General features: G+C 52.7%; 1 protein-coding gene across 5 annotated transcripts in view; it reads left to right on the top strand.

Annotated features, from left to right (window-relative positions):
* The first annotated feature begins 20,286 nt into the window (after positions 1-20,286).
* The window catches only part of CBFA2T2 (CBFA2/RUNX1 partner transcriptional co-repressor 2), a 61,730-nt gene continuing 55,251 nt past the window's right edge, over positions 20,287-26,765 (top strand). For 4 of the 5 annotated variants that reach the window (XM_066561540.1, XM_066561538.1, XM_066561539.1 and 1 more), the window contains exon 1: positions 20,297-20,335. In XM_066561540.1, the coding sequence (XP_066417637.1) occupies positions 20,308-20,335 (28 nt within the window). In that variant the 5' untranslated portion in view covers positions 20,297-20,307. Of the gene's footprint in view, positions 20,336-26,765 lie in introns of all 5 variants that reach the window. The other variant, XM_066561542.1, reaches the window with a different exon arrangement.

The following is a 26,765-nucleotide window of genomic DNA, read 5'->3' as shown; positions in this document are numbered from 1 at the left end:
CAACTCTGCGGCATCCACATCTTCTCTGGGAAACCGTGTCCTGTGTCTCAGTACTGCCGTTGTACCAATATTCCCTCTTTATCTGGGGAGGAATCCTCACCTCTCCTCACTGCTCTCAGTTATTTTGGGCTCTGGGTCGGCCCCAGCGCCGTTTTTTGGGGGGCGGTGTCCAACAGGATCCTCCCACATGCCCTGACTTTCTGCTCAGCACCCAGGGCACAAACCCCACCCTCCTCTCAACCCACCCTCCCCTTCCTCACCCAATTCCTCTCCTAAACACTTGGGAGGCACCTCCTGCTCCCTCCCAGCTTGGCAGGCGTGTGTGACGCCCCTGCTCCACAACAAGAGCTATTTTTATCTTTAAATATTCACTCTCCCCCAGCTCAGCCTCGTGCACTCCCCGTGTCCCCAGTTCCTGGCTGGGTCCCTGCTGCAGCTGGGATCAGGCTCTGCTTGTGTCCCTAGGCACCCTGCAGCTGAGGGGGATGCAGGAGGAGCCCATCCACTGCCCCATAAAAAAGCTCTTTTCCAGCCTGACAAGTAGCTGGAACTTGTTTTACAGGAGGATGTACACATACATATATGGTTCCTGATATTTCCCCTTCCCTCCCTGCTATTTTCCCCTTCCTCGTGGTCTTCTCAGGTCTCTCAAGTGAGCTCAGGGCTGACCAGGAGAGCAGTGCTGGCAGCTTTGCCAGATCTTTTTCATGGTGAAGGAGGGGTGATGGACCTGGAAAAGCCTCAGTTCCTTGGATATGGATACCAGGAAGGGTCTGTGATCACTCCCCATCCTCTCCCGAGTTGCTGGACCCCACATGCCTCGAGGGAGCCCAGCACTGTCCCACGCCCTGGGGACACACTGCCCATTTCAGTGCTGCTTTGTGGGGCACCCTCAATCAAACACCAGGGCAGCAGCTCGAACCCACAAGGCTCCAGGAAGGCTGAGCAAGGGGATACCTCTGTATTCCAGGGTACAATCCTTAGGGGGGTTTTGCAGGGGCTGGAGAGGCTGCAGAAAGGGAATGGGGGGGCATCATCCCTGCTGTGAGCTCCCCATCCAGCTCATGGCATGTCCAGAGGAGTCCCCTGGCATGAGGGGATGGCAGGGGTGGCAGCAGTGACCCCCCCAGGGGAAGGACACCCGTGACCATCCCCCCTGCCCCAGGCTGGCCCCCTCTCACCTCTGCTCCAGCCCTTTGCTCCTCTCCAAAGGGAGGTTTTCATTTCCCCTCTTGGCTGGCGAAACCCTATCCCGAGCAATTCCCCAGCCGTTCCTCCCAATCGCAGTAACTACCTCATTACTTTGATATTAATAGAATTCATATGGCCTGCAGGAGATAATTGAAATTAGCCTCATGGTGAGGGGGAGCCGAGGGGCCTGGGGCTGAGCTGGGTTAGGGGGTGAGCCCTGACCCCTGGCTGGTTCCAGGCCTCCAGAGTGGGTCCTGGGGCCAGCAGTGCCCACAGGGATGAAGTATTGCCTGTGGTTTGTACAAAACGGGGGAGCAGGGACACAAAACAGGAGGATGGACACCCATCCCACTGTCCATCAGACTGTGAGGATGCCCAGCCAGCCCCTGTCCTGGCTATCAAACCTTTGACCCTCCCACTGTCCCCTGTCTTGTCGCAGCTCCATGCAATAACCCCCATCAGCATCTCCATTGCCATTCTTGCTGGGACCAAAAAAGGGGGGGAAGAAGGGTTCATTATGTGCATAAGCACAAAGGCAGAGCGAGCATGGCTGTCACGGGCCATGCCACTGCCCGCAGGACCCTGAGGGAGCCGTCCCGCCGCCCCTCCGGCCCCGGTCCCTGCGGCTCCCACCCCACCTGCTCCCCGTCAGATGGGAGGTGACCCCCACAAAGGCCTGGCCGCGTCTGCCCCCCTCGGGCTTTGCCCTGACACGTGTCACCTTAACCTCTTCCTCGGGACCAGCTGCTGCCAGGGGAGCCTCCTTTGTGGCCCCGGCGAGCGGCAGACGAGTCTCCCTCCCCATCTGGCCGGCGAGGCCTCGTCTGTTGGAGACCCCTGCCCCGGCTGCTAACGGCGTTAACCTCGCCCTGCCCCGCTGCCACCCCCTCCACTGTCACCGAGCGCCCCAGCTCCCCAGGCTGGGGACAGACTGCATCCCACAGGGACTTACCCACCCCTGGCACCTCACCGGGCATTCCTGGCTGCACCTCTGCCCCTGCCTGAGGGTACCCCGGGCATCCCTTCCTGCCCCTCCAGCCTCCTCTGTCTGCACGGATCGGGCAGGACAAGGCAGGACGAGGAATTTGCCTCCAGGGGCTTCAAAAATTCCCGCACACCTGTGACTGCAGATGGGGCCAGTCCAGCCTTGGGGCTCAGGACCAGCACAGGGGCTCCATCCCAACCCCAACCACCGACCCACATCCCTGTGTCCCTTGTTGGGTCCAGCAGGAGCTCCCATGGGGAGTGAGGGATGTACCCGGGGTGCCCGGCAAGCAGGGGATTATCGGGGATGGGGTGTGAGGAGCAGCAGGGTCAGGAATGCAGCATGAAGGAACAGCAGAATAGGTGAGGGAACGGGAGAGTGGCAGCGTGGATTCGGCGAAGGAGCCGAGGCAGGAGCTGGCATTCCCTGGCTGCCCTCTCAGAGAAGTCCCCGGGCCAGGACAAGGCAGGCGAGACTCCCCCTCCGCCCTTCCCTCCCTCTCTCCTCCCCAGCCAGCCATCCCCGAGGGGTTCTTATCTGCCGCTAATGCTTCGCAGCAGCCGCCCTCCCCAAAGCTTGTGGGCTTGGCAAGATGCTCCGAGACTGCATTTGCTCCAAATGGATTGTATCGGGGGAGAACAAAGCACTGGAGAGTTTTCAAAGCGAACTTGTGATCGCAGCCCGCGGCACAGGCGGCCAGTCCCCTCTGGTGGCACCTCACAGGGGACACTCCAGGCTCTGTCCCAAAGCCCAATGTCCCAGCCGTGGCTCTGCCATCCCCAGTGGTGCCCGGGCAGGGGCCATTCAACAAGTGCTGGCCACAAGACAATGGCTCCATTTTCACCAAAAAATGTTCTGCTGCAAAATCTGGCCTTGCTCCAGCAGCAAATGAAAAAAATAGGTTGGTTTTTTTGTTTTTTTTTTCTTTTCTGCTGCAGAATTTCTTGGAAAGCTGGTATGGGGCAGGCACTGGAGCACACGCTGACCTTGGCATCATGCCCTTGCCCACTTGTCTCCCCATCCCTGGTGTAGGAAGCTCCAGCCAGAGCAGCTGGCAGAGTGGATTTTTTTTTCTCTAACCCCCTCAAGAGCCTGGGGAGAAAAAGGGAAATATTCTGTCCTCTGTTGATGTGAGCATAAATTGCAATCACAGTCAGGAGGGGTGATAGTGTAGAGCATCCCCTGCCCAGTCTGTCCCTTTGGAAAGGGATACAGGTGATGGCAGGACTGACCCAGGGCATGAACCAAGGAGTGCTCCATGCTCATGAGGAGGTGTCCCAAGGAAGCACTGGCACACAGGGAACCTTGTCAGGAAGGGCTAGAGCAGAAGGAACCAAGGAATGAGACCAGTAAGTCATGTTGGCTTGGCTTTCCCTCAGATCCTCAGAAAAGGTGGTGTCAGCAGTGAGTCAGCTCCTGGAGGTATGTGAAATCATAATTGAAGAATGCTGAGAAAACAGCAAAATCCCACAGAAAAAAAAAATTGTGGGGTAAAAATATCCTGAACAATCTTCAAGCAAAAGCAAGTGGGGATCCTGGAGCCTCAGTGCTGGGCAGAGTCATGAAAGAGAAGGAGTTCAGCAACTGGACACATTTCAGGGAGCAAAGGGATAACTGCAGGATTGCATCAGGGATGGGGAAGAAGAAAAAGCCAGCCCTGGGGCAGTGGCACTCTGCTGTGGGACACTCACAGGGCACCACATGGCCCCACAGGGGATCCCAGAGGCTCTCCAAATGCATTCCCAGCCTCTGGGAAGTGTCACAAGGATTCCTCTGGACAAGGGTCACAGAAAATCTGAGGAAACAATGGATCTGCCCAAGGCCAGGCTCTGTAAGTGTGGCTGTCACATCGTGAGGGACACAATCATCTGTGCCACTTTAGCAGGAGGGACAGGGCAGGGGCTGGGCCAGGAGGCTCCAACATCCCCATGGCCATGGCAAAAGAGACTCAGAGCAGGCAAGGAGCCTTCTGCAGAAGGCATGGGGTGGTTCACTGGGAGCCAGAGGGGAAAGAGGGGAAAATCAAGCAAAATTGTCACAAATTCAGAAACTCAAAGGAAAAGGAGGTCTGTGTGTCCTGTGGGGAGATGCTGAGAGGGGAAGAGGAGCTCAGGGGGAACACTCCTGGATGGTGGGACTGGGGAGAGGAGTCCTGCCCATTGCTGCTGGGGATCAAAACCAACCACAGCCTTCCAGCCCTCCTGGAGAGCTCCAACACCTGGCCAGGAAGGGGAGCTGGGATCAAAGGCTGGGATGTACAGTCCTGGTGAAAATGCAGGGAAACGACAGAGCCAAACTCCAAGCAGCAGAGAAATGGCAGCAGAGTGAACTTTGACAGAGTGTCCATGTAAACAGGGCTGTGAAACCTCCCCCTGCACACTGGAGAGAGCCTGAGGGTAGGGAGAAAACAGATGGAAACTCCACAAAAACCCAGCCCAGGTGGGTACCACAGGTACCAGCAGGGCCTCAGGCTTCTGTCCCATCAGCAGCACCACGAGCTGCAGCAGGTGAGATCAGGGCACAGCTGGGGGTGGGAATTCATCCATGCAGACACAACCTCCCCTGCCCTCTGGGACAGCACCTCATGCCTGTGTGTCCCCATGGGAGTGAGAGCTGGGCACCAAGCCATGGCTGAAGAGACCCAGGTAGGAACAGGGACTGTGCTGGGGGCCAAACAAGTGTGAAACAGCAAGAAAAAAGTTATTTTGTTATCATAGATAAATCAAACAATCCACCTCATTCAGCGTACCCTCCAAAGTGTGTGCACTGCATCAGACAAAAAGGATGGCAGTAAGGGATGTGTCACAGCAGTGATGGCTGTGTCACAGGGGCTCCCAGCCCACACTAAGAGCAAGCACAGGTAGGAGGAGCACCATAGCCTGCACTTCCCCTGGGTGAAGGCACTGCAGTGGTGATGCTGCACTGTCACAGCTCTCATTGAGGATGCTGCTTGAGACCTGACACCACATTCCCTGCGCTCCCCTCTGCAGGTGGCCACTGCCCACAGCTCTGGGAGGGAGCAGAGCCCCTGGCACAGCTGGCCTGAGCTCTGGCTTGCTGCTGGATCCTCGCTGGGCTCCCAAGAGCTAAAAGCAATGAGGAAATTTGGGACAGGGAGTCAGGGGATGTCCTCCTCCAGTGGCTGGAGCCCCAGTGTCACCATCTGTGCTGCAGATGTCCCTCCCAAACTGTCCTGGCCCCACAGAGCTCTTTGCCCTTGACAGGGAGGATGAACAAAGAGATTTTGCATAATCCCCCATGATCTGCATAATGCACAGCCCCAAAACCTGCTGCTCTCACCCGCCACGGTGCAAGGAGCTGCTGGACCTTCCTCTCTCTTCTCAGCCTGATTCCTCTTCCCTGGTGATGTCCCAGTGCCAGGAGTGAAATCCTGCATTAGGGACCTCTGCCAGGTGTGGGTACCCACAGCCCAGCATGTTTGGGGTGCTGCTGGAGGCACCCACATCCCAACAGGAAGATTTTGCTCCAGCTGGGGAGAGAAAAAACATGAAAGTGTGCAGAGATATTTTCAAAGGAACACTTTGAGGGTGTTCACGGCTCATCCTGAAAGGTGACCTCTACTCAGCCCATCACCTCTATCCCACCCTCAGGGAAGGAAAATCCTGCTGGAGCTCAGGTGCTGAGATTTAGCTGGAGCTGAGCACTTCAGAGCCACAGAATCCTGCTGCCTCGAGCAAGGAAAGAAATGCTGTCTGGGTGATGGCTGATTTTGCTTAAAAACACAAAAGCAAAGCAAAAAGCAAAGCCCAGCAGTCCCTGCAGCCAGTGGCTGTGGTGCAGTGCCTGGATGTGTTTGCAGGGCTGGGAATGGCACATCCAGCACAGCCCTTTCCCTCAGCGCCGTGCACAGTGACACTGTGACAGATACACCATACAGTGGTGCCACGTGGAAGTGGCCAGGCTCAAAATCACCAGAAATCACCCAGAAATCACTTCCAAGGAAGAGTCCATCCAGCTGGGAATCACCTTGGGATTCTCCCAAGCTCCTGCTCACCGCAGGATGGGCACGAGCACAGCCAGCAGCATCGCAGCATCTCCAATGACACCACCCGTAGGCTCCAAAATGTTGGGGAAAAAATAAATATAGCTCAAAGGAGACTCAGAGATCGAAGGGAAATGGCCATTAGCAACCCTCCATCTGCAGTAAAGAGCCAGCCATGTCCGGCACTCCGGATCTAATGGGTTTTTAATATTCTCGTGGCACGCACTGGGGTATAGATGGGAAGAGACACTTGGAGGTCTTGCATGAGCACCAGTACTCGGGGGGCTGCTCACAGAGCTCAGGCTCATCCTTTCCCTGCCAGCTGCCTCAGAGATGTAGATGTTTCAATTATTCTGTCAAGCTGCATATTCCAAATTGAGGCCAGAGAAGTGTCTCTGTCTTATATAGAAAGAAAGGAAAAAATATATCCCTAAAAGGAAAAGAAATGAACTCAGAAATTAATAAGGCTGATTGACAATGCTGCTTTGGAAACTCTGGTACCATATGGCATCCTTGAATGGCTGCAGTGCTGTTAGGATGGAGCTGACCAGCTGGAGAGTTACTGTGGGTTGTTTGTAATTGTAATAATGGATATCAGATGGCTGGTGTGGAGCAGTTTATAAATGAGAACAGACAATGAGCCGCACTGTTTGTCAGGAAATCATTGCTGATATGGGCTTTGTGCTCCCCACCACTCCCGGGTGGAGCTGCCTGCTCCCAGGGCACCCTGGGCTGCCCCTGGGTCCGGCTCTGGCCGGGAAAGGCACAATCCTGGGGCAGGTACTGCATGGCTGATCCACCAGGGTGGTCCAGCCAGGACTCCCAAAACCACCCCCTCACCCTCCTGATGCCATGGGCAGAGCCCCAGGTGCCACTGGGACACAGCAGCAAGGCTGATGTCCTTCTGCTAAAGATGTGGGGTGCAGCCAAGGGGCCTCCCTGCAAAGCCAAAAGGACCCAACAGGATCCACCAGAGCCTCTGGAGCCAGTCAGGACCACAGGGCTGCTGGGGGCTCGGATACTGACACTTCCAGATTGGTTTTTGTGCTGAACAGCCGGAAAAATCATGACATTTCAGAATTTGCCAGTTAATGGATTTTTTTTTTTAAAGTCAGTAACAGTGAAATTCATTATTTCAATTTCTGCTGATTTCCAACTCCACGGTTGAGCACATAAAGCGAAGCCTGTGTTTGGAACGAAAATGTCACACACTTGTTCGCTCCTCTTTTCCAAAATGAACTTCCTTCCAAATTGACACAGGACATTGCCCAGCTGGAATGTCCCCTTGCTCCAGCTGAAGCCACCCTGTGCCACATGGCCCAGCAGCCTAGGGCAGCAAGCCCCAGCCCAGAGAACCTAGGGCAGGAGAAAGCTGGGAGAGAAGGCTGGGAGAGAAAGCTGCCTTCAAGGCTCAGATATTACAACTATTGTTAATTCCTGAGTGGTCCTGGATTATTTTTTTTACCCTAAAAGCTGTTAAAAAAGGATTATTTTTTACCCCAAAATCTATTAAAAAAGAAGTGATAACCAAACTGTGTTGTGCATATTTCCTCATCACCTGAAGCCTTTTGGCAGTGCCAGGTGATGTTGCCTGGCAGGACAGGCACACCCACGTGTCCATCCACACTCAAACCCAAGCACAGCTGGGTGGTCCAGCAGGTCTTATTTTGGGATCATCAGCCCCTGGGCAGGGATGGAAGGATCCTGGCACTGCTGGGCCTCCTCCTGCTCGCCTTCAGGCTGATGGCATCTCTGGAGAGGGGGCCAGGGCACGGCAGCAGGCAGAGCTTTCTAGGAAAGCCATCTCCATGGGAAGGAGGCCAGGCCTGGAGCTGCGGCCAGGGCACGTGCCAAGCACTGGGCAGAGCATCCCCGAGCTGCCGTGCCCCTCTGCAGGGCATCTCCACAGCCTGGAAACGCTCCCACTGCTCCTTCTGGCTGCACAGAGAGACTGCAGGTGCTCAGGGAACCCCCAGCCAGGACAGCAGCTGCCCTGGGCCCTCCTGGGCCTGGGGGCACAGGGAAGGCTGGGCAGAGGTGCTGGAGGTGCAAGGGAACAGCCTGGGGGGATCATATCCAGCACATCACCCTCAGCTAAACCCCTCCCTCAGCTCCATCCTTTTCAGCCCTCCCTACCTGTAACAGAATTGCTGCTCTCTGGTTTGGTTTGGATAAGAAATTAAATCTCTCATATCTATCTATATCTATATCTATATCTATATCTATATCTATATCTATATCTATATCTCTATATATCTATCTATATATCTATATCTATATCTATATCTATATCTATATCTATATCTATCTATATATCTATATCTATATTCTACATAGATATTCTATATTATATTATAAACATTATATATTTATATTTAAATGTTTTATATTCTTATATATAAAGGTTTCTTTTATATTATTCTTCATAGTATAAAATTATTCCTTGGAAACCCCAGGGTGCTGAAATCCTCACACAAAACCCTTGGTGAAGCTGGACACAGGCAGGGCAAAGTAACTGAAGTTCATGGTCAAAATCAGCAGGCAGAAAACCTTCTTCTAATTCATCACCTATAACCAAGCTCTGTGGATAATTCCCTGAAGAAATATGGAGTCCTGCTCCCTGCCAGTTCTGAAAACATCTCTGTTTATATGGGGCATGGCTCCTCCTCAAAACTCCAGTATTTGTTTTTTCCAGTTCAGAGAGGATTATTTGAATCTGCCTATTAGCAACCTTGGTTTTTAGACTTTCATGTAAAATGCAACTTACCCATTCATTTTAATAGCAGAGATTACAGGTCTGGTTTTTATATATCAGCCACTACTTAGGGAAAATTGACACCCCATTACCATGCACCAAACATCATAATTGAGTTTTAATTTATTTGTAAAGGGGTGTGGCGCAGACACAGGAGTGTTTTGGACACCCCCTTTTGGAGCTGGACCTGAGAAGCAGGAGGGCTGATGGCATTCCCCAGACCCACCCATGGTGTCCTGTCCCCATGTCCCCACAGACTGCCAGCGACCTGATCACATCCTGACAGGTTTAGCCTGAAGTTGTCACTCAGTAGAAAAACTCCCCCTCTTTTTCCAGCTCAACTTTAGCTGACCTCATCAGCAAAGGGAGCTGATTGTAGGAAGGTGTCCTAGGGTGATGTTATGACGCTTGTATCCCCATCTGTGTGTTCTGTTCATGCTGGATATCATGTTCTGTGCCTTCAACACTGGCTCTGAAGGATGAAGTTCTGTTTTGGTTTTTTATCAGCCGCTCCCCCATGGCTGGTGGGACATACAGACAGGGCAGTACATGGTGCTGCTTTTGCTTTTTGCTTTTGATTTTTGCTTTGCTTCTGCTTTGCTCTTGCTTTTGCTCCTGCTCATTAGTTAGTTTAGCTGAGCAGTCCGAATTTTCCTGGACTGTTTTTCCTTTCCCTTTTTTGGACCAACTGGAACCTGCTCTGGACTGGGACCTGGCAAACACCGAGAGTTTGCACCTTGTGGCTGCAGCAGCTGCCCCAGCACAGGAGGGACTGAGAACAGAGCGACCACCCCCAGAGAGACTTTCTGAATTTGTCATCTTTGTCAGAGCAGTGACAGAGTGGTGTCACCCGGTATTGTTCATTTTGTGTGCTGGGGGTGCTGTGCCTGTTAAATAAACAGGTTCTTTCCACTTCTCTCCGAGGAATCCTTCCCAAACCGGTTGGGGGCAGGGGCTGTGTGGGTTTGCTTTCTGGAGGGGCCCCTTTGGAGGCTTTCTCCCAAATTTGCCATAAACTGGGACAGAAGTCGGGGAGCAGCCCGGGCCGGTCCTGCCGGGGTGGGGCTGTCACAGCGCCTTGGTGGCATCGCCAGCCCCGCTGCCCAGCGCTGAGCCGCAGCTCCCGTGTGACACCGGCGGGGCTGACGGGTTCCTTAGCGCTGCTATCACCTTTTAAATCACCGCCCCTGCAAGCCCTGACAAGCTCTGTCAGCAGTTCCAATGCAAAGAGGATTAGGTTTCAAAAGAAAGAGGTATTCAACACGAACACAAACACACTCGTTTTTCCAGCACAGCCACTCTGGAAAGGCTGAACACCCCAGGCTGGCTGCAGCCCCTCCCTGGCACCCTAAACTTCATGTGGTTTAGTGAGCTCAGCTTGCCTTGCTGTCACTTTTGGGGTGTCATCTGTTTGATCAGCCCCCATCACCCCTGTGCCCGTGGCAGGGCCCCATGGCAGCCAGGCTGGTGTCGTTGCTGGTTTTTGCTTTACAGGGGTGACAGAGCCTGCCCACATCCTCCCACCCACGCACTGTTGCTGGGTTTGCTTTGCTCTGCCTGGCAGGTAACAACCCCCAGAAGTGCTGTCACTTTGTCATCCCACAGCAGGTGTCCCATGTCCCCTCACACAGAGTGCAATATCTGTGGGATCTGTGTGCTCCTGGAGGGATGGATTTGGGATTCCCAGCTCTGCTCCGAGCCCTGTGCATCCCTGGCCCATCAGTATCCCATGTCTCCTTTCTCCCCTTCCATGGGAGGTTGAAAATCACCAAGAATCTGCTGGAGGGAGTTGAAAATCCAAAGCAGGAGTCGGCTGAGCACCAGGACAGGCACATGGTGGCTGTGAGCATGGACCCTGCACAGCCACACCACCCCAAAATCCTCTGGGAAAAGTGCACCCAGAGGCAGAGGCAGGATTGTGAGGGGATCAGAACCTTAGCCAAGAGGGAAGAATCAGCCTGAGCTGGGAGGAGGAGGATGGAAGCACCATGGGATGAAGGTGTGTTAGGAGCAGAGGGCTCAAATAAAATCCAACAGGGAATGATGGTAGAAGTCATGAGCTGCAAAATGCACCAAAGATTCCTTCTGCTTCAGACATCTACAGAAAATATCCTATTAAACCCAAAATCAGGCTCCTACCCCAGCCTCTACTCATTTGCTGTTTACTGCCACACACCTCCACAGTGGCAGCTGACTTTTGCTTTGTGGCTGCGGCCGCTCACATCCTGTTGCTGGAAAATGGTAAAAAATGTTTTACACGAACCTAGCAAACCCCATAAACTGCTGGGTGCTCACATGAGGATGGGCATGGCCACAATGGAGGAGCAGCAGAAGCCCCGGACATCCCCAAGCCCGGCTGTGCTCTGGCAGGGGCCGTGGTGGTGATTTACAAAGCCATCGCTCCTTAGGGAACCGATGGGATTTCCCCGCAGGTGCAGGTCCGGCTGGAAGGGGAGCACAGCAGCCAGGCTGGTGGCGATGCTGCCACCCGAGGAGCACCACGGGACTGCCCTTCTGCCTGCCCAGGGCCCCTGTGGACCAGGGACTGCTCTGAGCATCCCCAAACCTCCATCCCCAGCCCATCTGCCGCTGCAATCCCGCTCCCCGCCTGCGACTCGGGGTGGCTCCTGCTCCTCATTAGAGGTCGCAGCCCCTGAGCAAAGATTAATCTGGCACTTGTGCGAATTTATCTGCCTGAAAAGAGAGGGACTGGCTCTGACCTCGCAGTCTGGAGACTGGTGGGGAGTTTACTGTCCCCTGAGCTGTCAAGCCAATTCCCTGCAGTACCAAGCTGTTGTTCTTGGCATCTGCTAGGCAGAAAGGCTGTGAAACACCCCAAATATCTGTTTGTTTTAAAAGGTAAATATTAATTTCAGGATGCTGTTTACATAAGCAGACTCTTGCAGCTTGAACTCACTGCCTTTTGCTGGTGTCACATGGCATTAGTGTGTATTTAACATTTATTTAACTCTCCTTGGCCCTGCTCGTGCCAGATGGCAGGCAGCCTGCACGGCCAGGCAGGGCTGAGCTTGGGGCTGCTCTGAGCGTGACAAGGGGCTGGGTTGAGGCTGCAAATTTAAAAGTTTGAGCAGTTTTGTGGCTGCAGGTTCCTGAATGACACCAAAACACACTGTGGGTTTGTGTCCCCAAGGCTGGGTGGTGTCCCTGCCTCCAGACAGCAAAAGCAAGGCAACCAGGGAATCACCCTCTGACAAGTCCAAACCTGTGTGAGGGCTGGCCTTTCCTCAACTCTTGCCAGGCACTGGAGTCTGATCACCTTGGCCTGATCCTGCCTGGCACTGAGCTCCCTCACTGCTCCCTTGGGAGCAGATCTGTGGATCCCAGCAGCCATCCCAGTCTGCTTGCACTGGGTGGGACACCCAGAGCTGAAACCCTGAGCTGCACAAGCTGGGGGGTGCCTGGCCAGCCCGTGACGTGGACGAGCTGATGACATGGCACAGGAGCTGATGACATGGCACAGGAGCTGCTGGCTGGCTCCTGGGGTCCTGAGCAGTGAGTTTGCTCCTCTCAGGGAGATGCTGAGAGATCTCACAGAGTCATGCACAGCCCTGATGCGCAGCTGCGACTGCTGAGTGCTCACACGTCCCTTTTCTGCCTCTCCAGTCACTCACTCTCCCAGCACAGGGCATTTTTTGGGTAATGCAGCACTGACAGTGTCACTGCTTTCTCAAACAATGAAGAAATGCAGCCAGATGGCCTCTGGAAAACAAATAAGATATTCAAAACAGTATCAGCCTCTTTATGGCTGCAGCAGGCACCCATCAGCTTGAATATACAAATGAGGAAGATCTGAGATGGTTTCAGGGACAGGATTACAGCTTCTGAGCTGGGCTGGACACCCTCATGCTCAAACATTGGTGTTTGAAGAAAGGGACCAGCATGGTAAATAATGTCCCAAGATTTTATCACAGAATTATTGCCTGTTTGGGCTCGACAGCCGCTGTGTGCTCTGTCTCCCACCTGCTGAACAGGTCTCATCCCACCCATCCCCTCCTCCTGAAGTTTTTGCTCAATGAGATCCCATCCCCTCCCCCTGGACACAGTGCCTCTCCTGGCAGTGCTGACCACTCACACTGTGCCAGGAGAAACTCTGACCAGCCACCAGGCCTGACCTTGGGAAACTCCAGACCTCCCTTCTGGCACCATCTGCCTCGCTCTCCTTTCACTCAGTTCTCACCCTGTTAATGATGCCTGCACTGAACTTTCTCTTTCCTTGTTTGGAAAACCAGTTCCCAGTGAAGGGAGCAGGCAGGGTGCTCTGGCCTGCCCTGTGAGAGAAATCCTTTATCTCATTTCTCACTCATTTCTATGACAGTAATGGCTTTTTTCAGCATTTTTAGAGCTACAAATTCTGTGAGATGAGAGATTTCCAGACAACACTCCCTCTTGCTTTTGTTTTTGCTGTTCTTTGACCAAAGCCATCAATCCTTGCCACAGATCTGCCCTCCCTGTAGAGGAAATGGAAGGGCAGAGCTGGTGTGGGCACTGGGAGGGGGCAGCAATGGGGTGAGGAAGGGCAGGAAAGGCTGGGGGGAGCAAGGCTGGCCCTACATCTTTGCCTGACAGAGCTTGTTCCACCCAGGGCCACAGCCATCAGCTGAGACCTTCCCTCCCTCCAGCTCAGCCTGCAGCCCCCTGTGTTATGTTGGTTTTATTCAAGGCTACGAGGTCTCATAAAGTGAGAGAATCAGAATAAGTTTGAGTTTAAAGACCATCTCATTCTCATCATGGGCAGGGACACCTTCCACCATCCCAGGGAGCTCCAAGCCCTGTCCAGCCTGGCCTGGGACATTTCCAGGGATCCAGGGGCAGCCACAGCTGCTCTGGGCACCCTGTGCCAGGGCCTCAGCACCCTCACAGGGAAGAATATTTTCCCAGTATCCCAACCTAAGCCTGTTCTCTTTCAGTTTGAAGCCATTCCCCATTGTCCTGTCCCTCCAGGCCCTTGTAAACAGTGTCTCTTTATCTTTCTTGCAGGCTCCCTTCAGGTACTGAAAGGACACAATCATCTTCTCTTTTCCAGGCTGTTTCCAGGATTGTTTCCAGGAACAATCCCAGCTCTCTCAGCCTTTCCTCACAGCACAGCTGCTCCATTCCTCTGATCACCTTGCTCTGGACCTGATCACTCCCCTGGACTCGCTCCAGCAGCCCCATGTCCCTCCTGTCCATGCTGTTCCCTTTGGTAGAACTTCTGCATGAGCTGAAGGATGGGGACCAAACCCAGAATGGTGCTTTTGATCAGTGCTCAGGGAGGGGTAAGGATGTGTCAGGACAGAAAACAGAACGGAAAAAACCCCATCCTCAGAGCACAGCTCATTCAGCATGGCACGAGCTGAGCTGTGGGATGGCAGCAAATAACCAGAGCAGAGTCCAAGCACCTGCTCATGCAGCAAGCACCATTCCCTGTGCACCTGATAGAGAATTCACCATGGAAAAAGTGTCTGTGACCCGACTGCCTGAGATCCAATTCAGTGTTCTAAAGAGGGGGGAAGAACCTCTTGTCTTCTAGAGGGCATGTATGAATATTTTCGTGGTTTCCTGGCCATAGACATTCCTTGTATAGTGGCTGTGTATTTATAGTCCTAAAAATGCTGTTTGCAAAACTGTGGCTGCTCACTGGGGTGTGATAGAGGTATATAAATACTGAGACTTATATATCTATTACATATCTACCTCTCCAGCATGTGTGTCCCCACACATTGCACTGAGTTAAGTCTTTTTCTTGTCCCAAATACATGATGTGTTCAAGTGATAAAAAGAAAAGGGTTCCAAATGAGGTCCACATGCCTGTAGAGTCTCTTGTCTCATCCACCAGCCTATTTCAAGGACATACAGCAGCATCAGCTGAGTGAACAGGTGTTGCTCAGTTGGATGCAGCACAGAAATCCAGACTCATAAAGCCTGGGTGGGTTTTTTTCTCTTGGAGCAAATAAACCCTGCTCTGTCTACCAATGTAGCAGCAGAGGAAAAATTGCATCTGCCACCTTCATTTGATGGCTGTTCTTCCACAGAGCTTGAGACAAGCTCAGCTCTCTATACAGCTAAAATCTGGGGAGGTGGAGGTGGGGAAGGAGAGCTCCCTGCAGGGCAGGCTGTGGCAGAGGGCATCTCCACCTGGTGTGCCCCCCTTGCTCACAGAACATCAGGGTCTGGAGCTCATCCTCCCTGCAAGGACCATGCCCACATCTCACCCATGACCTGGTTTGCAATGCTGTGGTGGCCCTGCTGAGGGGAGAGAATGATGCATCTGACTCCATGGATAGCAGAAGGGTAATTCATTATTTTATTATACTATATTATTCTATACATCTAAAACTGAACCTGCCAAGCACTCAACCCTGCACACACTGCACTGAATCTCGTGACTGTCACCCAACAGTCCCCACACACACCTGGCCCTGATGAGCCAAGGAAACAAAATACCATCACTGTGAGTAAACAATCTCCACGTTGCATTCTACTTTTGCATAACACAGGCACAGCAAATGATAAGAATTGTGGTTTTTTTCTCTGAAGTTCAGAGAATGTGAATCCCAGAAATATTCTTGGGAAGAATTGTGCCTTGCTTTTCTCTGTGAAGAGAAATGTGGGGCTACTACCTGGCACCACTTGTCTCAGGCCTGAGAAAGAGCACAGAGATCCCATTCCCTGCTCACCATCTCCTCTCCCTAGAAGACACTTGCTGGAGGAGCAGCAGGATGGCCTCATTTCAACCATGACCCTGCTTTTGTGGGGAAGTCACATAAACCTATGGAAATGTCCCCAAAACTGCTGTCCTGAGCAGCTACACCCTTCATCAGCATTGAGGCCTGCCAGACCAAGCTTCCTGTGTAGCTTTCCCTGGTATTCCAGGGGTATTATTTAGACAATCCTCTCCTCTTTGGGGTTTCCAAAGAAGGTGTTCCATCTTTAGAAACCAAGCAGCAATGCAGACCCTGTCATGGAGCTGCCCTGTGCCCTCCATGGCTTCACCAAAGCTGTGGAAGAGAAAGGAAGATGAAAATACATTTGCTGCTCCTGCAAAGCTTTTCCCAGCACATCCCAGTGCTCTGCTTTGCTCCCCCAGTCCTCATCACCCTCTCCTCAAGCTGAGCAGTGACACTTCACACCAGGGCTCATCTCTCAGGGTTGTGGTGCTCTGGAGGGATGGGACAAGGAGCAGGGCACCAACAGCCCCACACTGTCACCACAGCAGCTCCATCAGCACAAAGAGGGCTCCAGGGTGAGCCTCAGGGAGATGCCAGGGAGATTCAGGTGTCTTAGGAAGCTGCTCCCATCATGGTGGGCTAGCCACTCTCCAAGGAGCTTCACAGGCTTTAAGGAGCAGCTAAATAAAAACAAAGCCCTTATCAGCGCCCCACACAATGGCCCTTTCTGCTTGACCGGTGTCAAGCTGGCTCCAGCGAGGCTGTGGATGACACAGGAATGAAGTGGTGGCAAACACAGGCCAGAGCCAAGCTGCAGCCAGCACGGCAGGAGATAAGAGCAGCATGGGGAATGTGGGCTCTGGCAGAGAGGGGCTGGGGAGGAGGCAAAGCCACAAAGTTGAAACCAGGACAATGGCACTGCATGGATGGTCCTGTTGTTCTAGTGTAAATTTGGATCTGCTCCATCCTGGGCCATCTGGGCCCAAGAGATTCCTGCTCCTGGCCAACAAACTCCAACGGAGCCTGTGGCTTGCTGAGCATCAGGGGTGAAACTGCTGAGCTGCAGGGCTGGGGCTGCTGCCAGCAACCACCAGCCCAGAGCTGGGGCAGGGCACACCAGTCTGCTGGGAGCATGGTCCTGCTGGAAACTGCACTCCTGACCCCTGTGCCCCTTTGTCCCCTGTTGGGGAAGATGAAACAAGAAAACCTTATAAACATAATTGCCTGGCAAAAGATTTTGAGAATATAGAAACTATAAGCGAGATTGAAATGAAAGCAGCTTTGAGATCCCTCAGTTACTGAACAACTGGAAAACAATGGTGTGGCCAGCTGAAGGTGATCCCCTTTTGATGGAACACCCTCTGCTTGCAGACAGGCCCAAGGCTCAGAGTAGACCCCACTGGCTGGGCAGAAGGGGACCAAAGAGGAGTTTTTAGGGTTTAAAATGTAACACAGTATGGTAATGTAATGATTCTTACAGGCTGTATGTAAATGCTGTAGGATTTGTATCTTGTACTAGATTGGTTAGTGAGAATTAGAATATTCAACACAGAAGAAGATTTATTGTATTGTAATGGGAACCTTGCTCCCTTACCCTTTTACTCCCTTACCCTTTTACTCTCTTACCGTCTCATCCTCTCTCCCCCTCTCTTCTCTCAGTCCTGCTCTGAGCTGTGGCAGCTCCCAGCAGGGCCCTGCCCCCAGGCCCTTTGCAATAACCCCAAGTTTCAGCCCTGGCTGCAGAGATCTCTCGTGTCCGTCCGTCCTGACCATCCCACCCCCATTGCTCTGACAATCCCCGAGGAGAGCTCACAGATCTCAAGGCCTTGGTTATACAGGCAGTGACTTGAGGGCATGGACAGTGCCCTAGGGCAGCCAGGTTGATCTCCTGCCACATCCCAAGAGCTCTCTTTCACTGGAGCGAGCTCTTCCCAGGCTGAAGCAGCGCATCCATAGCCACACTGGTACAAGCATGACTTGGTAACTGGTGAGGACATCTCCCTAGGGCAGGAGACTGGGTCCTGGCCCTGCTTCCAGGACCTGCTGGGAAGGGAAACCCCAGCTATAACCCAATTTGCAGGCACGTATCTTCCTCCTACACCTACTCCCAAGTCTTTTGGGGCATTCCTGACCTAGCTGGCATATTTTCAGCTTCCCAGAAAACACCTAAAATGGCAAATCCCTCCAGGATGGGAGCAAAGCTGTGCTTCATTTTCAGACGCTGACTGGATTTCAGCATAAAGAAAATGTTCTTCCCCAGAGGGTGCTGGCACTGCCCAGGCTGCCCAGGGAATGGGCACGGCCCCGAGGCTGCCAGAGCTCCAGGAGCTGCCAGGGATGCCCAGGCTGGGGCTGTTGGGGGGTCTGGGCAGGGCTGGGGCTGCCATGGGTGATCCTGGGGGTCCCATCCAGCACAGGGATATTCCATAATTCTGTGAGGCTGCAGCCTTGACAAACCCTGAATAGAAGTCTCTGAATAGTGAAACTTTCATGATCCCAACCTCTGGCATTTCCAGGTTTTGAGGTATCCAAACAGTGAAAGCTTTGGCTTGTAGGAGTGGAAACACATCTCACCTTTGCCAAGGGTGTCTGACTGCAGCACGACTCCCTAGGACACACTGTGGATGTGATTTAGAGCTGGACTTGGAATATGGGAAGTGCCAGGAGAGAGCAAAACCACTTTGGTAACAGCACCTTGTGGCAGCTGCTCTCTGCACAGAGAGCCACAGGCACACAGCTTTCCCAGGCACTGTCCTGGGGAAGGCTGTGAGAAGATCAGAGAAAAGAATGAGAAACAATTTTTATCTCCACTCGCTGCACCTGTTGTTGTGAACATGTAGAATGTGTTATGGAGATTTGTTTACCAAAGGGTGATTTCTTAATTAGCCAGTGGTGATGGTGTTTGGATTTCAAGGACCAATTAGGTCCAAACTGTATTGGACTGCCTGTAAGGCAATGGGTTTCTCAATAAATATAGTATAATAAATTAGTGATTGATCAGCCTTCTGCAATCATGGAGTCAGTGCTAATTATTACCTGGCCAGGGCTGTCAGGCTACAACACCTGAGGAGCTGAGACTGGGCTGGGGACAAACCTGTCTGTCCTCAGGTATTGTAACACTTTGGGGGCTACAGGTATTGTAAAACCTTTGGGGGTTGTGCACAGGTAATTTAACATCTTTTGGAGGTGTACAGGTATTGTAACAGCTTTGGGGATGTGTGTAATGGTCTTTTAACATCTTTTGAGGGTTTACAGGTATTGTAGCACCTTTGGGGATGTGCTACATCCCCAATTTTATAGGGGAATTGTAACATCTTTTGGGGGTGTAGAGGTACTGTAGCACCTTTGGGGATGTGTGTATGGGAATTTTAATATCTTTTGGGGGTGTACAGGGATTTTAGCACCTTTGGGGATATGTGTACAGGTATTTTAACATCTTTTGGGTGAGTACAGGTATTGTAACAGCTTTGGGGATGTGTGTAAAGGTCTTCCAGCATCTTTTGGGGGTGTACAGGAATTTTAACATCTTTTGAGGATGTACAGGTATTGTAGCACTTTTGGGGATGTGTGTACAGGAATTTTAACAGCTTTTGGGGTACGTACAGGTATCGTAACAGCTTTGGGGATGCGTGTAAAGGTCTGTTAACATCTTTTGGGGACATGTATAGAGGAATTGTAACATCTTTTGGGGTGTACAGGTATTATAGCACCTTTGGGGACATGTATAGAGGAATTTTAACATCTTTTGGGGGTGTACAGGTACTGTAGCACCTTTGAGGATATGTATAGGAATTTTAACATCTTTTGGGGGCATACAGGTAATATAGCTCCTTTGGGGGACATGTATAGATGAATTTTAACACCTTTTGGGGGGTGTACAGGTACTGTAGCACTTTTGGGGATGTGTGTACAGGATTTGTAACACCTTTGGGGTTGTACAGGTATTGTACCACTTTTTGGGAGGTGTATATAGGTATTTTAACATCTTTTGGGGTTGTACAGGTACTGTAGCACCTTTGGGGATGTGTGTACAGGAATTGTAACACCTTTGGGGTCGTACAGGTATTGTAGCACCTCCTGCCCTCCTCGGAGCCCCCTGCCCTCCTCGGAGCCCCCCCTGCCCTCCGCAGAGCCCCTCTTGCCCTCCGCAGAGTCCCCTGCCCTCCTCGGAGCCTCCTGCCCTGCTCGGAGCCCCCTGCCCTCCTCGGAGCCCCCCCTGCCCTCCTCGGAGCCCCCTGCCCTCCGCTCGGCTCCTCGTGCCCTCCTCAGAGCCCCGTGCCCTCCTCGGAGCCCCCTGCCCTCCTCGGAGCCCCCTGCCCTCCGCTCGGCCCCTCCTGCTCCGCTCGGCCCCTCCTGCCCTGCTCGGAGCCCCCTGCCCTCCTCGGAGCCCCCTGCCCTCCGCTCGGCCCCTCCTGCTCCGCTCGGCCCCTCCTGCCCTGCTCGGAGCCCCCTGCCCTCCTCGGAGCCCCCTGCCCTCCGCTCGGCCCCTCCTGCTCCGCTCGGCCCCTCCTGCCCTCCTCGGAGCCCCCTGCCCTCCGCTCGGCCCCTCCTGCTCCGCTCGGCCCCTCCTGCCCTGCTCAGAGCCCCCCGCCCTCCGCTCGGCCCCTCCTGCCCGGCTCGGGGCGGGCCGGGGGAAGCCGCGCCCCCGCTCTCGTCACGGCGAGGGCCGGGCCGGGCCGGGCAGGAGGCGCCGAGGATCCGGGCCATGGTGGGGATCCTGGGAAGCTGCCAGTGTAAGAGCCGGGAGCGGGGCACGGGCGGGAGGCAGCGCCGGACCGGGCTGGGGGGAGCGGGCCGAGCCCCGGAGCGGGCCGGGGGAAGGGGACTCGCGCTTTGTGTCATAGTCCATAATTGCACCTCTGATTAATGTGTGTTTCTCAGCGTGCGGGTTCACTGCCCCGCAGTGTGGGCCTGGGGACCCCCAGCCGCAATCCCAGCCCGCAGTGCCCGGGTTTGTGGGGGATTTCCAGGCTGGAGGGGTTCCGGAACAAGGGGTGCAGCCCCTCGGCAGGGCTGGGGCCGGCAGAGCCCGACCGCGGTGCTGCAGCCAAAGCGGGCTTTGCTTTGCACCCTCCTGGCACTGCCCGCATTGCCAGCCAGCCCCGGAACACCTCCGTGAGGGGTCTGGGACACTTTTGGAAACACCCACAGTGAAATATCCACGGCAGAGCTGGGCACGAGTGTTTGCCCTGCTGCAAACTGCGGGCACACAGCGACCTGGCACCCGCGTGTGCGAGCCCTGTGCACAGAAATGCTGCTCACAGCAGCGCCTCTCCTCCGTGCAGCTGGGAGGGCGGCAGTGGGGAGCTGGATCTTCATCCCCGTTTGCGTTAATTTCCCCAAAATCCCCCGTTTGTTGCCAGAAGTGTTGTGCCCTCCGAAAGCTTTGAGGTTGGCAGGAGAGCACGTGGTGCTTCTCACCGTATTTCAGCTTCCTGAGAGTTTTTGTGGCCTGTGCTGGTTTGTCCACGATTGGGATGGAAATTGAGCCATCCTGGATGGGGAGTGAGGTACCAGATGGAGCCGGGATGTCTGTGTGTGCAATGGCCATCACACGTGGGCTGGATCACGGTCTCACGGTGACTCTGTGGCTAAGCCATTGCTCAGGAAAGGGAGAAAAGCAGTTAAAAACTCACCCCAAAGCTCAGGAAATTCAGGAATCTTCAAATGAAGTGTGATTGCTCATAGGGAAGCAGTGTAAAGATAGATGCTGATGCTAATGTGGAAACCACTCTGAAAGCTGCATTCCCGATTTGGAGAAGGAATTACCAAGTGCCGGAAGTTGGTTTTATACTTTATGGTGCTGCCTAGGGGCAGAATGTGCGGAGATGATGGGGTGAAGCTGTTCCCCCTTGAGGCAGTGGGAAATATGAGTCTGTGGAGGCGTGTGGAGTTGAGCCAGCTGGTGTCCCAGGTGCCTGGAGAGCACCGTGGTGGCAGAGCCGTGTCCACGTCCACGTGGCTTTGGAGAGCCCGGGCACCTGGCTCCTGACCTTCATCTTGTCAGCTCTGAAGAAAAGGCCCCACAGAAGGAGCTGGGGTGAGATCATGTGTTTTACCCCTGCCGTCCAAAGTCTGTGCCCAGTCTCCTTTCCCCAAGCTCCCTTTGAAGTCAGTCACAACAGGCACTGCTGAGGGTGATTCATCTCTCCAGTCTTGGACACCTCTCTCTGAATGAGACAAATTCCTCACTGGAGGTGCCTGGGCTTTTTCATTGACTGCAAGGGGAGTGCAGGAGAGCCTGGCTGAGGCTTTGGCAGTGAGGAGCTGGATGAAACAAATCCCACCCAGTGTGTCTGCTCGTGGTGCAGCTCAGCGGTGTGTGCAGAGACTGGTCACATTCCCCCCTGCTTCCCTCACACTGAGCACAGGGAGGAGAGTCACACCTTTGAAATCCTGCTAAAGATATTTGAAGCTAAGGGAGACAGGGATCTTGTGCCTCCATCATAGCTTCAGGGTGGGTACATGAAACCGGTTCCTCTCAGCTGGGACACTTTCTGCAACATGGGATGAGTTGTTTGAATATTTTATTGGATCCTGGCAGGGATGTATAGATGTGTATGTGGCTGTTGAGTTTTGCAATATTAAAGCATGTCTGAAATTAGGAAGAAATTCCTTCCTGTGAGGGTGGGCAGGCTCTGGCACAGGGTGCCCAGAGCAGCTGTGGCTGCCCCTGGATCCCTGGCAGTGCCCAAGGCCAGGCTGGACAGGGCTTGGAGCAACCTGGGACAGTGGGAGGTGTCTCTGCCATGGCAGGGTGTGGAACAAAGTGATCTTTCAGGTTCTTTGCAGCCCAAACCAGTCTATTATTCTGTGATTAGGGCTTTTCATCTGGTTCCTGCTGACAGAACTGAGCAAACAATCACTGACCCAATGGCAGCAGGGACAGCAAGGCGCCTGGCAGGAGAGGGTGAGGGCACCTGGAATGCTTGGAGTGACTCAGTGGGAGCCAAAGTGAAGTTTTTTGTTCAATTTAATGTGTCTGTGGCCCAGCATCCATTGGGGAATGCTAAGGATAAGGCTGATGAGCCCTGCAGCTGCTTTATAAAGATAAGCACACAGATATGTGCTGAAGTTATCAGGGCCTTTGTGGATAGATCAGGTGAGGATGCCCTGTTAGTGCCAGCTATTGAACACTTGCACGAGACATCACTCGATTCTTGGGCCCAGTGTCAGCCCAAGAACACTGTTGGGGTTATCCAAAAAGTGAATAATCAGCTGTAGACTCACAATTTTTATAAATCTAATCATCTGCATAGCCCGACGATTTCTGATTTTTACAGATCCTGGCAATGTCAGGAGGTTGCTTGATTTCTTTGGGTGTGTGTTACAGGGAAGTGGATCAGTGCTCAGTGTGAAACTAACAATGGGGAAGGAAAGAAGAAATGTGGGACTGCTTTGAAACTTTGGGATGTTCCCGTTCATTTAAAGCACATACTGGCTCTCATGAATATGCTCTTCTTATGTGGATATTTCCAATGGCCAGAAATTGAAATGCATCATTCAGGGACTTAGTCTTGATTTTCATATGCTGTAAAATGAAAGGCTTTAGGTGTTCCTCTCCCTTTGTGCCAGTGTTCAGGAGAATGAAATAAATTGAAGTTTTAAAGCAGTCAGAGAAAAGAAGAAGAGTTTTTTGATTTGCTGGCACTCTGAGGATTGAAAAGAGTTTGTTCTTGGGGAAGGGCTTGTGGAGTGGACTCTTTTGGAAGCAGGACTGGAGTGGAATAGTGAGCAGAGTGCTTTCCATCATCCTGAGCTGCCAAGGAGTCACAGGCACCTCGAGAGGCTGTCATGAGCCACTGGAGAAGGGGGGAACTGCTCAGGTTTCCCTCTTGCTGGCAAGAATCAGAGGTGAACTCTTCCCCTTCAGAAGAAGGAGGTGGCTGTAAGACCCAGAAAGGTGAGAAGTGAATCCACCTCTCCCTCTCTGATGGAAAAAGTCCCAGGGGAAGGGTTTCTACCCAGGCTTAAAATTCTCCTGTGTCCCTGTCACCTTCCCATCTCTTTGTGCCACATCCTGTGTGCGTGCACACCCTTGTTTCATTCAGCTACAACATATCCTGGACATAATTTTGGCTGTATTTGTGCACTCCAGGTTAATCAACCCTGACTTTGGAAGTCAATTAAAATGTTCTTTACTCCATTTCATGAGAGAGCAGTTTTAACTTCTACAGGTAGCAATTTTTCTGGGACTGCACTTGGAGGTCAAATTCTGCACATTTTCCTCAATGACATGCTTGGCACACTTGGGATAATTTAAAGGATCAGACTGTTCAGGCAGGGATTTTCTCCAGTGTAGATTTATGTTGGTATTTAAGGTTGTCATTGCTCACAGCCCTCAGCCTTGGGTTGCAAGGGTATTTTCACAAGATACCTGACATGCTCTTGGCTTGGCTTTGGGGCCATAGCTCGCTAAAAATACTTGAAAAATATTACAGAATTCTCTCATTACAGGTACATTACAGGAAAATGCAGGATTAGCCTTTTTTTTGCCTGTGGATATAAAATAATCAGACAAATACTTCATGAATGCTTGCAGACTTATTGCTGTAAGATTGGACTGGACAGACACACCATTTGTTTGCATCAATACCAGCTTCTCCCTGCTTATCTGTACTTTTTAATCCTCGTGGTCTCTTAGGAGTCGGCTTTCACTCCCTAGCAGTGCACCTGGTTGCTGCAGCAGGAAGTTTCTCCAAATCTGTCACCTGACACGCTCCCACCTGGCCTTTGTGTGTGTTTGATCCCGCCTTTTCTGCCAGGAGGCAGCAGGAGGAGGAGGAAAAGAGGGATAAGGCCCTAAAGGAGATACAACAGGGGGGCTGTACGTGTTTGGGGTGTGTGGGAGTGGGCTGGGGAGGGGTGGCTGGGTCGAGCAGTTCCTGGCACTGGTGGGACTGGGCTGGTGGCACACAGCAGGCTGGCAGCGCTAGGAACCAGTCCAGGCACCCTTCCTAACCCCCACCTGGTCAGCAGAGACTCTTCAGTCGCCTTAACAGCAGTGGTGAGCACACAAACGGGCTTGACAGCTCATTGCATCCCGGCTATCTTTTGTTTGTTGGTAAAAACCAAATATTTGCTTTCTGCTTTAAAGCTGTGCATGCGGAGCCTCTCCGGATCTGGCTGCCGGTGTTGGATCAAACAGAGGTGGAACGGTGGCTGTAGTGTGGGGTACAGCTGTAGGGTCACACATGCTCCTGGGCAGGCAGAACTCCTGGTTGTCTGCTTGGGGCACAGGCAGCTTCCTTTTCTTAGGTGGGTATTGTGGGCTGCAGAATTTTGTGGCTGTATTCCTGAGAGAGTGAGCACTTCCCTGGGTCTTGGCTAAGCAGAAAGTTAATTTAACACTTTTTCAGAGTATAGGGACAGCTCAGCCTGTGGCATTTCCAGGTGCAGATGAGATTAATTTGCTTATCTTAGTTGAGGGCAGGTAGTTGTGCAGGGGAGGTACCAGAGCCAGGATGTTAAAACATAAAGAAGTCAAATGTTCCTCTGTTCCTCCCCGGTTTGTGAGAGCTCGTTTGCATGAAAACACCCGTCTGGCAGATCTGCTGCAGGAGCCTTCCCTCCATCTCCTCCTCCTCTTCCTTCAGGATTAGCTTTGTTGGGGGCCAAGAAGCCACCTATGAATTGTGACTGGAAAGGGCTGAACTTTGAGGGAAGGTGAAAAAAATCCCTCGAAACATTTGCAGCCCTGGCAGCGGGTCCGCGGGTCGCTGATGGGGTTTATCCTCTGACATCATGAGGATCTCTGACATTTCTAGCTTAGAAACAATAACTCGCCTTATCCGTCGTCATGTTTTTCTAATTAAAGACAAAGCTTGGTAAATATTTTTTAAATGATTGAATTTCCCAAGTATGGAAAACACATGTCGGGAGTCAGGCTGGCTGCGTCCGACGCGCCTTTTCCCACCGCGTCCCTCGGAGCACGCAAGTGCAAATACAGATTTAGAGCTGCGGGTGACCCGTTTATCTGAGATGATTGGCAAGGATTTATAAACCAGGAGGGGATTTACTTTGCTCTCCCTCCCTCCTCTTCCCCCTTCTTCCCCCACCTCCCCGACCCCAGTCTCAGAAATAGGAAATTGGGATCACATTAAACCCTAATTGGTTTGGCTCCAGCGCTGGTTCGGTGGCTGCCAAATAGTTAATTTATTGCGTGAGAGTTTGGCCATGTGTTGAGAGGCAAATTTGCTCGAAGCAAGGCATCTCTGTAAACTCTACATCCATTCCTGTGCCAGGTCCTGTTTACAGCATCTCCAGAGTGGGGTGCAGGGGTTGCTTTCCGTGCCCATCGCGGCAGGACAGCTCAGGGGGACCCCGCCTCCCTCGCTCCCCTGCCAAAACGCTTTCAGGAATTGTTGCCTAAAAGAGCTTAAAGTGGTTTTAGCTGGACTTGGCGCTCGACGTTTGGAAACTGCCAGCTAGATAAGACGTGGGAGGCTCTCAGGAGAATAAATGCATCTGTTTGGGAGATAGCAGCAGGCCTGGGCTGTCACCGCGGAGCGGGGCCAGGTGGGGAGTCCCCGGGGGTGGCAAGATGGCTTTTCCTGCATTATGTCAGCAGGGCAAGTGGGAAGCTGGCATATCTGGCTGCCCCACTGAAGTCCTCCTCATTCCTGCCCTTCTCCATTTGGCTGTCGGACATCCAGGATTTGTTGTCACTTGCTCACAGACCCATGAAGTTTTCTGGAAGATGGGCTCCAGCAGAAGAGTTTGCAGAGGTTTGCAGGACAAGCAGCCCTTGCTCAGGCCGTCACTGCCTTCCCCAGCACTTGACAGGGAATTATTTGGATTTGAGAGGATACAGCAGCCAGAGTTAAACTCACTGCTAGCACGTCTCTGGTGTGGAGTATGATTTGAAAGAGGCTGTGTAAGGAATAAATCCATGGCTGTGGCATTTTGTTTCGTTCCTCGCTGAGTTAAATAACAAACTTTGTGTAAGTGAGCTGCTTCCAGCTCCGAGGCAACAGAATTATCACTGCCGTGCTCAGCAGAGCCCTTTCTGTGTCAGCTGCTATTTCCATTGTGAACTTGATACCTGAAGGCTCAATATTGTGACCCTTTAATTTTCAGCTGCTGAAACGTCCCCTGTGAGCTGGCTAAAGGGGAAGAGCTCAGAGGGGAACTTGCAGTGGTTATGCAGTAGGAGCAGTGTGT

This window comes from Molothrus aeneus, chromosome 17, assembly GCF_037042795.1.
Source record: "Molothrus aeneus isolate 106 chromosome 17, BPBGC_Maene_1.0, whole genome shotgun sequence".
NCBI lineage: Eukaryota > Metazoa > Chordata > Aves > Passeriformes > Icteridae > Molothrus > Molothrus aeneus.
This window is presented reverse-complemented; position numbering and strand designations above follow the sequence as displayed.